The sequence below is a fragment of the Nerophis lumbriciformis genome, linkage group LG26 (assembly GCF_033978685.3).
Source record: "Nerophis lumbriciformis linkage group LG26, RoL_Nlum_v2.1, whole genome shotgun sequence".
Taxonomy (NCBI): domain Eukaryota; kingdom Metazoa; phylum Chordata; class Actinopteri; order Syngnathiformes; family Syngnathidae; genus Nerophis; species Nerophis lumbriciformis.
In genome coordinates, this window is record NC_084573.2 from 9,447,501 (window position 1) to 9,463,921 (window position 16,421).

The 16,421-nt window shown below is 31.4% G+C and overlaps 1 protein-coding gene across 1 annotated transcript in view; it reads left to right on the forward strand.

The window, feature by feature from the left end:
• LOC133623928 (phospholipase B1, membrane-associated-like) overlaps nucleotides 1-2,101 on the forward strand; it is a 6,876-nt gene extending 4,775 nt beyond the window's left edge. Inside the window, exons 6-7 of the mRNA XM_061987422.2 lie at nucleotides 1,775-1,846; nucleotides 1,929-2,101. Of these exons, the coding sequence (XP_061843406.2) occupies nucleotides 1,775-1,846; nucleotides 1,929-2,042 (186 nt within the window). The 3' untranslated portion in view covers nucleotides 2,043-2,101. The remainder of the gene's footprint in view (nucleotides 1-1,774; nucleotides 1,847-1,928) is intronic.
• The last annotated feature ends 14,320 nt before the right edge of the window (nucleotides 2,102-16,421 follow it).

A 16,421-nucleotide genomic window follows, 5' to 3' on the forward strand; every position in this document is an offset into this window, starting at 1 on the left:
CTTTATTAGCAGCAGCCGGAACGAGACACATTGTTGGAGTTGGAGTGGGAGTCGGAGGTGCTGATGAGCGGCCGCAGTAAGAAAAGACATTGGGCTAGAAAGCCAAAGCCGGTTGCTAATTATGAAAATAAAACAGTGTTATACCCTTAATTCCGGGCTCTCCTGGCAGTGTGTGGTGGTCCGAGGAACCCACTAGAGGGCAACCTCTACAATCATTAACTTAGAATTTAATGGCAGCAACACATTGCAAAAAAGTTGGCATAGGCGCATTTTTACCACTGTGTTACATGGCCTTTCCTTTTAACAACACTCAGTAAACGTTTGGGAACTGAGGAGACACATTTTTGAAGCTTTTCAGGTGGACTTCTTTCCCATTCTTGCTTGATCTACAGCTTAAGTTGTTCAACAGTTCGGGGGTCTCCGTTGTCGTATTTTAGGCTTCATCTTCAATGGGAGACAGGTCTGGACTACAGGCAGGCCAGTCTAGTACCTGCACTCTTTTACTATGAGACCATGCTGTTGTAACACGTGGCTTGGCATTCTCTTACTAAAATAAGCAGGGGCGTCCATGATAACGTTGCTTGGATGGCAACATATGTTGCTCCAAAACCTGTATGTACCTTTCAGCATTAATGGCGCCTTCACAGATGTGTACGTTATGTGTGGCTTTTCAACTTTGCGCCTATAACAGTCTGGATGGTTCTTTTCCTCTTTGGTCCGGAGGACACGACGTCCACAGTTTCCAAAAACAATTTGAAATGTGGACTAGTCCGACCACGGAACACTTTTCCACTTTGTATCAGTCCATCTTAGATGAGCTCAGGCCCAGCGAAGCCGACGGCGTTTCTGGGTGTTGTTGATAAACGCTTTTCGCCTTGCATAGGAGAGTTTTAACTTGCATTTACAGATGTAGCGACCAACTGTAGTTACTGACAGTGGGTTTCTGAGGTGTTCTTGAGCCCATGTGGTGATATCCTTTACACACTGATGTCGCTTGTTGATGCAGTACAGCCTGAGGGATCGAAGGTCACGGGCTTAGCTGCTTACGTGCAGTGATTTCTCCAGATTCTCTGAAACCCTTTGATGATATTACGGAGCGTAGATGGTGAAATCCCTAAATTCCTTGCAATAGCTGGTTGAGAAAGGTTTTTCTTAAACTGTTCAACAATTTGCTCACGCATTTGTTGACAAAGTGGTGACCCTCGCCCCATCCTTGTTTGTCAATGACTGAGCATTTCATGGAATCTATTTTTATACCCAATCATGGCACCCACCTGTTCCCAATTAGCCTGCACACCTGTGGGATGTTCCAAATAAGTGTTTGATGAGCATTCCTCAACTTTATCAGTATTTATTGCCACCTTTCCCAACGTCTTTGTCCGTGTTGCTGGCATCAAATTCTAAAGTTAGTGATTATTTGCAAAACAAATTTTTTTTATCAGTTTGAACATCAAATATGTTGTCTTTGTAGCATATTCAACTGAATATGGGTTGAAAATGATTTGCAAATCATTGTATTCCGTTTATATTTACATCTAACACAATTTCCCAACTCATATGGAAACGGGGTTTGTATTACATAACAATCTTTACGCTAAAAACACTTTTCCCACCAGAAATCATGCAAGTAAATGATCTGTTCCAGGGTCGACCTGTGTCAGTCATAAAAGCTTTATTAAGTCTCCATTTGAACTTCCTTCATCGTCACACTGAAACCACTGTTCAAGTTCATCGGAAAGAGCCTTCAAAATAAAAGATGTTTTTGTCTGTCTAGTTCCAGCCTGAAGGAGAAAAGGAGATGATCGACACCTTTTCTGAGCCAACAAAACTCATTTGTCCACCAAAGGTACAACAACACACGTATTTAGTGTGTGCTTATGGACAGAAAAGTCATTTTTTTTGTAACATAAATCAATCACGTTTTTCAGGAGCATCCTTACATTTACACCAGACCAGAGAGCAAGTCGTCTTCTCCAACAATCAAACTATCTTCTCTGACGACACTCTTGTTTGTTGGTGTCCTCTTTCTTCCTCTCTACTAGTTGTAGCCTGCACCTTTCATAGCATCCATGCATGTTTGTACACACTACTCATCTATCTCATTCTCACCATGACACATCTTCACCTGTTTGTGTCTTAACCATAGGGCCGGTGTGGAGGTGCATTTCTTTATTACGAAAGTTGTTTTTTGACATTGAGTTTATGAACTCAATTTTTTTGCATTGAATTATACTGACAATTTCATTGAAAAAAATGTGTTGGCAAAATGCGTGTTTTTCAAAATTAATTGTATGAAAATTCAGTGTTTAAAAATTCAGTGTCGAAAAATGTATTGTTTAATAATTCAGTTTAGAACAATTATGGGTTTAAAAATTCAGTGTAGAAAAATGCTGAGTTTAAAAATTCAGGGTACAAAAATTCATTGTTTAAAATTTCAGAGTTTCAAAAATTCAGTGTAGGACAATTCTGGGTTTAAAAATTCAGTGTAGAAAAATTCTGTCTGGAAAAATTCAGTGTCGAAAAATTTTGTGTTTAAAAAGCCAGTGTCCTAAAATTCAAGGTAGAAAAATTCATTGTTTAAAAATTCAGTGTAGAAAAATTCAGTGTCAAATAATTCATTGTTTAAAAATTCAGTGTCTAGAATTTAGTGTTTAAAAAATTCAGTGTCGAAAAATTGAAGGTAGAAAAATTCAGTGTAGAAAAGTTCAGAGTCTAAAAATTCAGTGTCGAAAAATTCAAGGTAGAAAAATTCAGTGTCAAAAAATGCATTGTTTAAAAATTCTGTGTAGAAAAATTCAGTGTCAAAAAAAATAATTGTTTAAAAATTCAGTGTAGAAAAATTCAGCATTTTAAAATTCATTGTAGAACAATTCTGTGTAGAACAATTCTGGGTTTAAGAATTCAGTGTAGAAAAATTCAGTATAAAAAAAATTCCGTATAGAAACATTCAGTGTCGAAAAATCTAGTGCTTAAAAATTCAGTGTTGAAAAATTCATTGTTTAAAAATTCAGTGTCGAAAAATCTAGTGCTTAAAAATTCAGTGTCGAAAAATTCAAGGTAGAAAAATTCAGTGTCGAAAAATTAATTGTTTAATAATTCAGTGTAGAACAATTCTGGGTTTAAAAATTCAGTGTAGAAAAATGCAAGGTTAAAAAATTCTGTGTAGAACAATTCTGGATTTAAAAATTCAGTGTAGAAAAATCAATCAATCAATCAATCAATCAATCAATGTTTATTTATATAGCCCTAAATCACAAGTGTCTCAAAGGGCTGCACAAGCCACAACGACATCCTCTGTACAGAGCCCACATAAGGGCAAAGAAAAACTCACCCCAGTGGGACGTCGATGTGAATGACTATGAGAAAACTTGGAGAGGATCACATAATTTTGTAAACATTTTGTGTAGAAAAATTCAGTGTCCAAAAATTAATTGTTTAAAAATTCAGTGTAGAACAATTCATTGTTTAAAAATTCAGCGTTTTAAAATTCAGTGTAGAACATTTCTGGGTTAAAAAATTCAGTGTGAGAAAAATTAATTGTTTAAAAATTCATTGTTTAAAAATTCAGCGTTTTAAAATTCAGTGTAGAACAATTCTGGGTTAAAAAATTCTGTGTGAGAAAAATTCAGTATAGAAAAATTCCGTATAGAAAAATTCAGTGTCAAAAAATCTAGTGTTTAAAAATTCAGTGTCGAAAAATTCAAGGTAGTAAAATTCAGTGTCAAAAAATTCATTGTTTAAAAATTCAGTGTAGAAAAATTCATTGTCAAAAAAATAATTGTTTAAAAATTCAGTGTAGAAAAATTCTGTGTTTAAAAATTCAGGGTAGAAAAATTAATTGTTTAAAAATTCAGTGTCAAAAAAATAATTGTTTAAAAATTCAGTGAAGAAAAATTCTGTGTTTAAAAATTCAGGGTAGAAAAATTAATTGTTTAAAAATTCAGCGTTTAAAAATTCAGTGTAGAACAATTCTGGATTTAACAATTCAGTGTAGAAAAATGTGTTTAAAAAATGTTGTGTTTAAAAATTCAGTGTATGAAAATTAATTGTCAGTGTAGAACAATTCTGTGTAAAAAAAATTCAGGGTTTAAGAATTCAGTAAAAAAAAATTCAGAGTTTAAAAATTTAGTGTAGAAAAATTTAGTTTTTCAGGGTAGAAAAGTTTGTTGTTGAAAAATTCAGTGTTCAAAAATTCAGTGTAGAACAATTCTGTGTAGAACAATTGTGGGTTTAAAAATTCAGTTTAGAAAATTTCAGAGTTAAAAAATTCAGTATAGAAAAATTCCGTACAGAAAAATTCAGTGTCGAAAAATTTAGTGTTGAAAAATTCAGTGTCCAAAAATTAATTGTTTAAAAATTCAGTGTAGCAAAATTCATTGTTTAAAAATTCAGCGTTTTAAAATTCAGTGTAGAACAATTCTGAGTTGAAAAATTCTGTGTGAGAAAAATTCAGTATAGAAAAATTCCGTATAGAAAAATTCCGTATAGAAAAATTCAGTGTCGAAAAATCTAGTGTTTAAAAATTCAGTGTCGAAAAATTCAAGGTAGAAGAATTCTGTGTTTAAAAATTCAGGGTACGAAAATTAATTGTTTAAAAATTCAGTGTAGAAAAATTCAGTGTCAAAAAAATAATTGTTTAAAAATTCAGTGTAGAAAAATTCTGTGTTTAAAAATTCAGGGTAGAAAAATTGATTGTTTAAAAATTCAGTGTTTAAAAATTCAGTGTAGAACAATTCTGGATTTAACAATTCAGTGTAGAAAAATGTTGTGTTTAAAAAATGTTGTGTTTATAAATTCAGTGTATGAAAATTAATTGTCAGTGTAGAACAATTCTGTGTAAAAAAATTCAGGGTTTAAGAATTCAGTAAAAAAAAATTCAGAGTTTAAAAATTTTGTGTAGAAAAATGCAGTGTTTAAAAATTCAGCATAGAAAAATTCCGTATAGAAAAATTCAGTGTTGAAAAATTTAGTGTTGAAAAATCTAGTGTAGAAAAATTCAGTGTTGAAAAATCTAGTGTAGAAAAATTAATTGTTTAAAAATTCAGTGTAGAAAAATTCAGTGTCAAAAAATTCATTGTTTAAAATTTCAGTGTCGAAAAATTTAGTGTTTAAAAATTCAGTGTCGAAAAATTCAAGGTAGAAAAATTCTGTGTCAAAAAATTGTTTAAAAATTCAGTGTAGAACAATTCTGTGAAGAGCATTTTTGGGTTTAAAAATTCAATGTAGAAAAATTCCGTATACAAAAATTCAGTGTCGAAAAATCTAGCGTTCAAAAATTCAGTGTCAAAAAATTAAAGGTAGAGAAATTCAGTGTCGAAAAATTCATTGTTCAAAAATTCAGGGTAGAAACATTTTGTGTTTAAAAATTCAGTGTCGAAAAATTCAAAGTAGAAAATTCAGTGTCAAAAAATTTCTTGTTTAAAAATTCAGTGTACAAAAATTCGGTGTCAAAAAATTCATTGTTTAAAAATTCAGTGTCAAAAAATTTCTTGTTTAAAAATTCTGTGTAGAGCAATTTTGGGTTTAAAAATTCAGTGTAGAAAAATTCCGTATAGAAAACTTCAGTGTCGAAAAATCTAGTGTTTAAAAATTCAGTGTCGAAAAATTCAAGGTAGAAAAATTCAGTGTTGAAAAATTAATTGTTTAAAAATTCAGTGTCGAAAAATTCATTGTTTAAAAATTCAGTGTCAAAAAATTCAGTGTAGAACAATTCTGTGTTTAAAAATTCAGGGTAGAAAAATTAATTGTTTAAAAATTCAGCGTTTAAACATTCAGTGTAGAACAATTCTGGGTTTACCAATTCAGTATAGAAAAATGTGTTTAAAAAAAATTGTGTTTAAAAATTCAGTGTATGAAAATTAATTGTTCAAAATTTCAGAGTAGAACAATTCTGTGTAAAAAAATTTAGGGTTTAAAAATTCAGTAAAAAGAAATTCACAGTTTAAAAGTTTAGTGTAGAAAAATGTAGTGTTTAAAAATTTAGAGTGTTTTTATTTACTTTTATTCTGATGTTAGTGACCATGATTAACAAAGTAAAGTCACACATCCTAAAATCTTTCATCATCCTCTTGAAAAGTGTGCAAGTCAAGTAGCTGACTTCACCGGCCTCCTTTTCAGCAGACTCGTTAAAGCAGCATCAGCGTGGCTCACAGCAGACAAAACAACCGAGAAAGTCCTGACATCCTCCTGAAAATGAGTTTTCATCGCTGGTTTTATGTCTTTTCATATTACAAACACTGGGAATTACACTACAAAGTTGTAGCACTTCAGTCTGCTCTTGTAGCGGGTAGTCGTATTATCTTAGTTATTATTATTATTATTATTATTATTATTATTTGTATTATATTTGTATTATTATTATTATTATTATTATTATTATTATTATTATTATTATTATTATGATCATCATCATTATTATTATTATTATTATTATTATTATTATTATCTTATTTGTTATTATTAATGTTGTTTTTATTTTTATATTTGTTGTTATTGTTATCTTAGTTATATTATTATTTATTATTATTATAATTATTGTTTTTATTAATACTTTTATTATTATTATCATTATTATTATCATTATTATATTTGTATTATTATTATTATTAGTAGTATCATTATTATTATTATCTTAGTTGTTATTATTATTGTTGTTTTTATTATTATATTGTTATTATTATCATAGTTATTATTATTATTTATTATTACTGTTATTGTTATAAATATTGTTATTGTTTTTTTATTATTATTATTGTTTTTATTATTATTATTCTTACCATTATTATTATCAATATTATATTTGTATTATTATTATTATCTTAATCTTAATTGTTGTTATTATTGTTGTTTTTATTATTATAGTTATTATTATTATCTTAGTTATTATTTATTATTATTTTAATTATTATTATTATCACAGTTATTTTTATTATTATTATCATCGTTATTGTTATTATTATTGTTTTTATTATTATTGTTCTTCTTCTTATTATTATTATCATCATCAATATTATCATTGCAAATAGCAATTATAATGTGAATAAAGATACATTCATAAAAATATGAATAAAGATATATTTATACTAATGTGAATAATGATGTATTTATAATAATGTGAATAAATATATATTTAGTGTGTGTAAGTAAGGCTTCCGTGCTGGTGAGAAAGATGATATATGATGACATATGAGAAAGATGATGTATGAAGAGATGCGTATCAAAGAAATGCTAACAGCTGCCATGATGTTTGACAGGTTTTATGAAAGAATAAAATCAATAAAATGATTCCTCTAGTAGGAGCGTGAAATGTATTTGCATGTGTACAGTATCAATATGATACGTGACATATTTGACACATGTTCATGTTTATTTACAACATTTCAAAAAGGAGTAGGAAGAAGCAAAGCTTATTTCAACCACCTCCTTTTCACTTCATAGCAACTAGTGACCATATGTTCACTTCTTGTTGTCCACTTGTACACAATTGACATCCATTCATGGTAAATACAATAAACGAGGACTTTGAGGTTTGTACACAATTGACATCCATTCACAGTAAACACAACACTTGTCTTCATAAAAAGTCGAGTCAGTTAGGATTCACTCCATGAGATGAATAACTTTATTTTCAGTAAGTTCATGACGTCTATCACAATTCTTTGTCTTGGTACTTTGTAAAAACGTCAACATCGTCTTCAAGTGGATCATATTGGCACATTGTTTATTCATCCATTCATCGTTTCATCCCACATACTGATATGCTCGATCAGTGGTTCTTAACCTGGGTTCGATCGAACCCTAGGGGTTCGGTGAGTCGGCCTCAGGGGTTCGGCGGAGGTCGAGACACACCCGACTCATCGTGTAAATACAAACTTCTCCCTATCGGCGTATTACGGATGCAGCAACAGCAGAAGTCACACTGATTTGCAGGTGTGTAATTTGTTGTGAGTTTATGCACTGTGTTGGTTTTGTTCTTTGAACAAGGTGATGTTCATGCACGGTTCATTTTGTGCACCAGTAATAAAACATGGTAACACTTTAGTATGGGGAACATATTCACCATTAATTAGTTGCTTATTAACATGGAAATTAGTAACATATTGGCTCTTAACTAGTCATTATTAAGTACTTATTAATGCCTTATTCGGCATGGCCTTATTATAACCCTAACCCTCTAACCCTGGCCCTAACCCTCTAACCCTAACCCTAATCCTAACCAAATAACTCTAAATTAAGTCTTTGTTACTTAGGATATGTTCCTCTAGTGTCCAAAAATCTCTAAATTAAGTCTTTGTTACTTAGAATTTGTTCCCCTAGTGTCCAAAAAACTCTAAATTAAGTCTTTGTTACTTAGAATATGTTCCTCATGTGTCCAAATAACTCTAAATTAAGTCTTTGTTACTTAGAATATGTTCCCCTAGTGTCCAAAAAACTCTAAATTAAGTCTTTGTTACTTATAATATGTTCCTCATGTGTCCAAATAACTCTAAATTAAGTCTTTGTTACTTAGAATATGTTCCCCTAGTGTCCAAAAAACTCTAAATTAAGTCTTTGTTACTTAGAATATGTTCCTCTAGTGTCCAAAAATCTCTAAATTAAGTCTTTGTTACTTAGAATATGTTCCCCTAGTGTCCAAAAAGCTCTAAATTAAGTCTTTGTTACTTACAATATGTTCCCCTAGTGTCCAAAAAACTCTAAAGTAAGTCTTTGTTACTTAGAATATGTTCCCCTAGTGTCCAAAAAACTCTAAATTAAGTCTTTGTTACTTAGAATATGTTCCCCTAGTGTCCAAAATGCTCTAAATTAAGTCTTTGTTACTTACAATATGTTCCCCTAGTGTCCAAAAAACTCTAAAGTAAGTCTTTGTTACTTAGAATATGTTCCCCGAGTGTCCAAAAAAACTATGAATGTCTTTGTTACTTAGAATATGTTCCCCTAGTGTCCAAATAGCTCTAAATTAAGTCTTTGTTACTTAGAATATGTTCCCCTAGTGTCCAAAAACCTCTAAATTAAGTCTTTGTTACTTAGATTATGTTCCCCTAGTGTCCAGAAAACTCTAAATTAAGTCTTTGTTACTTAGAATATGTTCCCCGAGTGTCCAATAAAACTATGAATGTCTTTGTTACTTAGAATATGTTCCTGTAGTGTCTAAAAAACTCTAAATTAAGTCTTTGTTTCTTAGAATATGTTCCCCGAGTGTCCAAAAAAACTCTAAATTAAGTCTTTGTTACTTAGAATATGTTCCCCTAGTGTCCAAAAAACTCTAAATTAAGTCTTTGTTACTTAGAATATGTTCCCCTAGTGTCCAAAAAACTCTAAATTAAGTCTTTGTTACTAAGAATATGTTCCCCTAGAGTCCAAAAAACTCTAAATTAAGTCTTTGTTACTTAGAATATGTTCCCCTAGTGTCCAAAAAACTCTAAATTAAGTCATTGTTACTTAGAATATGTTCCCCTAGTGTCCAAAAAACTCTAAATTAAGTCTTTGTTACTGAGAATATGTTCCCCTAGTGTCCAAAAAACTCTAAATTAAGTCTTTGTTACTTAGAATATGTTCCCCTCGTGTCCAAAAAACTCTAAATTAAGTCTTTGTTACTTAGAATATGGAGAGTCCAAAAAACTCTAAATTAAGTCTTTGTTACTGAGAATATGTTCCCCTAGTGTCCAAAAAACTCTAAATTAAGTCTTTGTTACTTAGAATATGTTCCCCTAGTGTCCAAAAAACTCTAAATTAAGTCTTTGTTACTTAGAATATGTTCCCCTAGTGTCCAAAAAACTCTAAATTAAGTCTTTGTTACTTAGAATATGTTCCCCTAGTGTCCAAAAACCTCTAAATTAAGTCTTTGTTACTTAGATTATGTTCCCCTAGTGTCCAGAAAACTCTAAATTAAGTCTTTGTTACTTAGAATATGTTCCCCTAGTGTCCAAAAAACTCTAAATTAAGTCTTTGTTACTTAGAATATGTTCCCCTAGAGTCCAAAAAACTCTAAATTAAGTCTTTGTTACTGAGAATATGTTCCCCTAGTGTCCAAAAAACTCTAAATTAAGTCTTTGTTACTTAGAATATTTTCCCTTAGTGTCCAAAAAACTCTAAATTAAGTCTTTGTTACTTAGAATATGTTCCCCTAGTGTCCAAAAAACTCTAAATTAAGTCTTTGTTACTTAGAATATGTTCCCCTAGTGTCCAAAAACCTCTAAATTAAGTCTTTGTTACTTAGATTATGTTCCCCTAGTGTCCAGAAAACTCTAAATTAAGTCTTTGTTACTTAGAATATGTTCACCGAGTGTCCAATAAAACTATGAATGTCTTTGTTACTTAGAATATGTTCCTGTAGTGTCCAAAAAACTCTAAATTAAGTCTTTGTTTCTTAGAATATGTTCCCCGAGTGTCCAAAAAAACTCTAAATTAAGTCTTTGTTACTTAGAATATGTTCCCCTAGTGTCCAAAAAACTCTAAATTAAGTCTTTGTTACTTAGAATTTGTTCCCCTAGTGTCCAAAAAACTCTAAATTAAGTCTTTGTTACTTAGAATATGTTCCTCATGTGTCCAAATAACTCTAAATTAAGTCTTTGTTACTTAGAATATGTTCCCCTAGTGTCCAAAAAACTCTAAATTAAGTCTTTGTTACTTATAATATGTTCCTCATGTGTCCAAATAACTCTAAATTAAGTCTTTGTTACTTAGAATATGTTCCCCTAGTGTCCAAAAAACTCTAAATTAAGTCTTTGTTACTTAGAATATGTTCCTCTAGTGTCCAAAAATCTCTAAATTAAGTCTTTGTTACTTAGAATATGTTCCCCTAGTGTCCAAAAAGCTCTAAATTAAGTCTTTGTTACTTACAATATGTTCCCCTAGTGTCCAAAAAACTCTAAAGTAAGTCTTTGTTACTTAGAATATGTTCCCCTAGTGTCCAAAAAACTCTAAATTAAGTCTTTGTTACTTAGAATATGTTCCCCTAGTGTCCAAAAAGCTCTAAATTAAGTCTTTGTTACTTACAATATGTTCCCCTAGTGTCCAAAAAACTCTAAAGTAAGTCTTTGTTACTTAGAATATGTTCCCCGAGTGTCCAAAAAAACTATGAATGTCTTTGTTACTTAGAATATGTTCCCCTAGTGTCCAAATAGCTCTAAATTAAGTCTTTGTTACTTAGAATATCTTCCCCTAGTGTCCAAAAACCTCTAAATTAAGTCTTTGTTACTTAGATTATGTTCCCCTAGTGTCCAGAAAACTCTAAATTAAGTCTTTGTTACTTAGAATATGTTCCCCGAGTGTCCAATAAAACTATGAATGTCTTTGTTACTTAGAATATGTTCCTGTAGTGTCCAAAAAACTCTAAATTAAGTCTTTGTTTCTTAGAATATGTTCCCCGAGTGTCCAAAAAAACTCTAAATTAAGTCTTTGTTACTTAGAATATGTTCCCCTAGTGTCCAAAAAACTCTAAATTAAGTCTTTGTTACTTAGAATATGTTCCCCTAGAGTCCAAAAAACTCTAAATTAAGTCTTTGTTACTGAGAATATGTTCCCCTAGTGTCCAAAAAACTCTAAATTAAGTCTTTGTTACTTAGAATATTTTCCCTTAGTGTCCAAAAAACTCTAAATTAAGTCTTTGTTACTTAGAATATGTTCCCCTAGTGTCCAAAAAACTCTAAATTAAGTCTTTGTTACTTAGAATATGTTCCCCTAGTGTCCAAAAACCTCTAAATTAAGTCTTTGTTACTTAGATTATGTTCCCCTAGTGTCCAGAAAACTCTAAATTAAGTCTTTGTTACTTAGAATATGTTCACCGAGTGTCCAATAAAACTATGAATGTCTTTGTTACTTAGAATATGTTCCTGTAGTGTCCAAAAAACTCTAAATTAAGTCTTTGTTTCTTAGAATATGTTCCCCGAGTGTCCAAAAAAACTCTAAATTAAGTCTTTGTTACTTAGAATATGTTCCCCTAGTGTCCAAAAAACTCTAAATTAAGTCTTTGTTACTTAGAATTTGTTCCCCTAGTGTCCAAAAAACTCTAAATTAAGTCTTTGTTACTTAGAATATGTTCCTCATGTGTCCAAATAACTCTAAATTAAGTCTTTGTTACTTAGAATATGTTCCCCTAGTGTCCAAAAAACTCTAAATTAAGTCTTTGTTACTTATAATATGTTCCTCATGTGTCCAAATAACTCTAAATTAAGTCTTTGTTACTTAGAATATGTTCCCCTAGTGTCCAAAAAACTCTAAATTAAGTCTTTGTTACTTAGAATATGTTCCTCTAGTGTCCAAAAATCTCTAAATTAAGTCTTTGTTACTTAGAATATGTTCCCCTAGTGTCCAAAAAGCTCTAAATTAAGTCTTTGTTACTTACAATATGTTCCCCTAGTGTCCAAAAAACTCTAAAGTAAGTCTTTGTTACTTAGAATATGTTCCCCTAGTGTCCAAAAAACTCTAAATTAAGTCTTTGTTACTTAGAATATGTTCCCCTAGTGTCCAAAAAGCTCTAAATTAAGTCTTTGTTACTTACAATATGTTCCCCTAGTGTCCAAAAAACTCTAAAGTAAGTCTTTGTTACTTAGAATATGTTCCCCGAGTGTCCAAAAAAACTATGAATGTCTTTGTTACTTAGAATATGTTCCCCTAGTGTCCAAATAGCTCTAAATTAAGTCTTTGTTACTTAGAATATCTTCCCCTAGTGTCCAAAAACCTCTAAATTAAGTCTTTGTTACTTAGATTATGTTCCCCTAGTGTCCAGAAAACTCTAAATTAAGTCTTTGTTACTTAGAATATGTTCCCCGAGTGTCCAATAAAACTATGAATGTCTTTGTTACTTAGAATATGTTCCTGTAGTGTCCAAAAAACTCTAAATTAAGTCTTTGTTTCTTAGAATATGTTCCCCGAGTGTCCAAAAAAACTCTAAATTAAGTCTTTGTTACTTAGAATATGTTCCCCTAGTGTCCAAAAAACTCTAAATTAAGTCTTTGTTACTTAGAATATGTTCCCCTAGTGTCCAAAAAACTCTAAATTAAGACTTTGTTACTAAGAATATGTTCCCCTAGAGTCCAAAAAACTCTAAATTAAGTCTTTGTTACTTAGAATATGTTCCCCTAGTGTCCAAAAAACTCTAAATTAAGTCTTTGTTACTTAGAATATGTTCCCCTAGTGTCCAAAAAACTCTAAATTAAGTCTTTGTTACTGAGAATATGTTCCCCTAGTGTCCAAAAAACTCTAAATTAAGTCTTTGTTACTTAGAATGTTCCCCTAGTGTCCAAAAAACTCTAAATTAAGTCTTTGTTACTTAGAATATGGAGAGTCCAAAAAACTCAAAATTAAGTCTTTGTTACTGAGAATATGTTCCCCTAGTGTCCAAAAAACTCTAAATTAAGTCTTTGTTACTTATAATATGTTCCTCATGTGTCCAAATAACTCTAAATTAAGTCTTTGTTACTTAGAATATGTTCCCCTAGTGTCCAAAAAACTCTAAATTAAGTCTTTGTTACTTAGAATATGTTCCTCTAGTGTCCAAAAATCTCTAAATTAAGTCTTTGTTACTTAGAATATGTTCCCCTAGTGTCCAAAAAGCTCTAAATTAAGTCTTTGTTACTTACAATATGTTCCCCTAGTGTCCAAAAAACTCTAAAGTAAGTCTTTGTTACTTAGAATATGTTCCCCGAGTGTCCAAAAAAACTATGAATGTCTTTGTTACTTAGAATATGTTCCCCTAGTGTCCAAATAGCTCTAAATTAAGTCTTTGTTACTTAGAATATGTTCCCCTAGTGTCCAAAAACCTCTAAATTAAGTCTTTGTTACTTAGATTATGTTCCCCTAGTGTCCAGAAAACTCTAAATTAAGTCTTTGTTACTTAGAATATGTTCCCCGAGTGTCCAATAAAACTATGAATGTCTTTGTTACTTAGAATATGTTCCTGTAGTGTCCAAAAAACTCTAAATTAAGTCTTTGTTTCTTAGAATATGTTCCCCGAGTGTCCAAAAAAACTCTAAATTAAGTCTTTGTTACTTAGAATATGTTCCCCTAGTGTCCAAAAAACTCTAAATTAAGTCTTTGTTACTTAGAATATGTTCCCCTAGTGTCCAAAAAACTCTAAATTAAGTCTTTGTTACTAAGAATATGTTCCCCTAGAGTCCAAAAAACTCTAAATTAAGTCTTTGTTACTTAGAATATGTTCCCCTAGTGTCCAAAAAACTCTAAATTAAGTCATTGTTACTTAGAATATGTTCCCCTAGTGTCCAAAAAACTCTAAATTAAGTCTTTGTTACTGAGAATATGTTCCCCTAGTGTCCAAAAAACTCTAAATTAAGTCTTTGTTACTTAGAATATGTTCCCCTCGTGTCCAAAAAACTCTAAATTAAGTCTTTGTTACTTAGAATATGGAGAGTCCAAAAAACTCTAAATTAAGTCTTTGTTACTGAGAATATGTTCCCCTAGTGTCCAAAAAACTCTAAATTAAGTCTTTGTTACTTAGAATATGTTCCCCTAGTGTCCAAAAAACTCTAAATTAAGACTTTGTTACTAAGAATATGTTCCCCTAGAGTCCAAAAAACTCTAAATTAAGTCTTTGTTACTTAGAATATGTTCCCCTTGTGTCCAAAAAACTCTAAATTAAGTCTTTGTTACTTAGAATATGTTCCCCTAGTGTCCAAAAACCTCTAAATTAAGTCTTTGTTACTTAGATTATGTTCCCCTAGTGTCCAGAAAACTCTAAATTAAGTCTTTGTTACTTAGAATATGTTCCCCTAGTGTCCAAAAAACTCTAAATTAAGTCTTTGTTACTTAGAATATGTTCCCCTAGAGTCCAAAAAACTCTAAATTAAGTCTTTGTTACTGAGAATATGTTCCCCTAGTGTCCAAAAAACTCTAAATTAAGTCTTTGTTACTTAGAATATTTTCCCTTAGTGTCCAAAAAACTCTAAATTAAGTCTTTGTTACTTAGAATATGTTCCCCTAGTGTCCAAAAAACTCTAAATTAAGTCTTTGTTACTTAGAATATGTTCCCCTAGTGTCCAAAAAAACTCTAAATTAAGTCTTTGTTACTTAGAATATGTTCCCCTAGTGTCCAAAAACCTCTAAATTAAGTCTTTGTTACTTAGATTATGTTCCCCTAGTGTCCAGAAAACTCTAAATTAAGTCTTTGTTACTTAGAATATGTTCCCCGAGTGTCCAATAAAACTATGAATGTCTTTGTTACTTAGAATATGTTCCTGTAGTGTCCAAAAAACTCTAAATTAAGTCTTTGTTTCTTAGAATATGTTCCCCGAGTGTCCAAAAAAACTCTAAATTAAGTCTTTGTTACTTAGAATATGTTCCCCTAGTGTCCAAAAAACTCTAAATTAAGTCTTTGTTACTTAGAATATGTTCCCCTAGTGTCCAAAAAACTCTAAATTAAGTCTTTGTAACTAAGAATATGTTCCCCTAGAGTCCAAAAAACTCTAAATTAAGTCTTTGTTACTTAGAATATGTTCCCCTAGTGTCCAAAAAACTCTAAATTAAGTATTTGTGACTTAGAATATGTTCCCCTAGTGTCCAAAAAACTCTAAATTAAGTCTTTGTTACTGAGAATATGTTCCCCTAGTGTCCAAAAAACTCTAAATTAAGTCTTTGTTACTTAGAATATGTTCCCCTCGTGTCCAAAAAACTCTAAATTAAGTCTTTGTTACTTAGAATATGGAGAGTCCAAAAAACTCTAAATTAAGTCTTTGTTACTTAGAATATGTTCCCCTAGTGTCCAAAAAACTCTAAATTAAGTCTTTGTTACTTAGAATATGTTCCCCTAGTGTCCAAAAAACTCTAAATTAAGTCTTTGTTACTTAGAATATGTTCCCCTAGTGTCCAAAAAACTCTAAATTAAGTCTTTGTTACTTAGAATATGTTCCCCTAGTGTCCAAAAAACTCTAAATTAAGTCTTTGTTACTTAGAATATGTTCCCCTAGTGTCCAAAAAACTCTAAATTAAGTCTTTGTTACTTAGAATATGTTCCCCTAGTGTCCAAAAAACTCTAAATTAAGTCTATCTGTGTTGGCCCTGTGATGAGGTGGCGACTTGTTCAGGGTGTACCCCGCCTTCCGCCCGATTGTAGCTGAGATAGGCTCCAGTGCCCCCCGTGACCCCGAAGGTAGAAAATGGATGGATGGATGGATACTTAGAATATGTTCCCCTAGTGTCCAAAAAACTCTAAATTGAGTCTTTGTTACTTAGAATATGTTCCCCTAGTGTCCAAAAAACTCTAAATTAAGTCTATCTGTGTTGGCCCTGAGATGAGGTGGCGACTTGTTCAGGGTGTACCCCGCCTTCCGCCCGATTGTAGCTGAGATAGGCTCCAGCGCCCCCCGTGACCCCGAAGGTAGAAAATGGATGGATGGATGGATACTTAGAATATGTTCCCCTAGTGTCCAAAAAACTCTAAATTGAGTCTTTGTTACTTATAATATGTT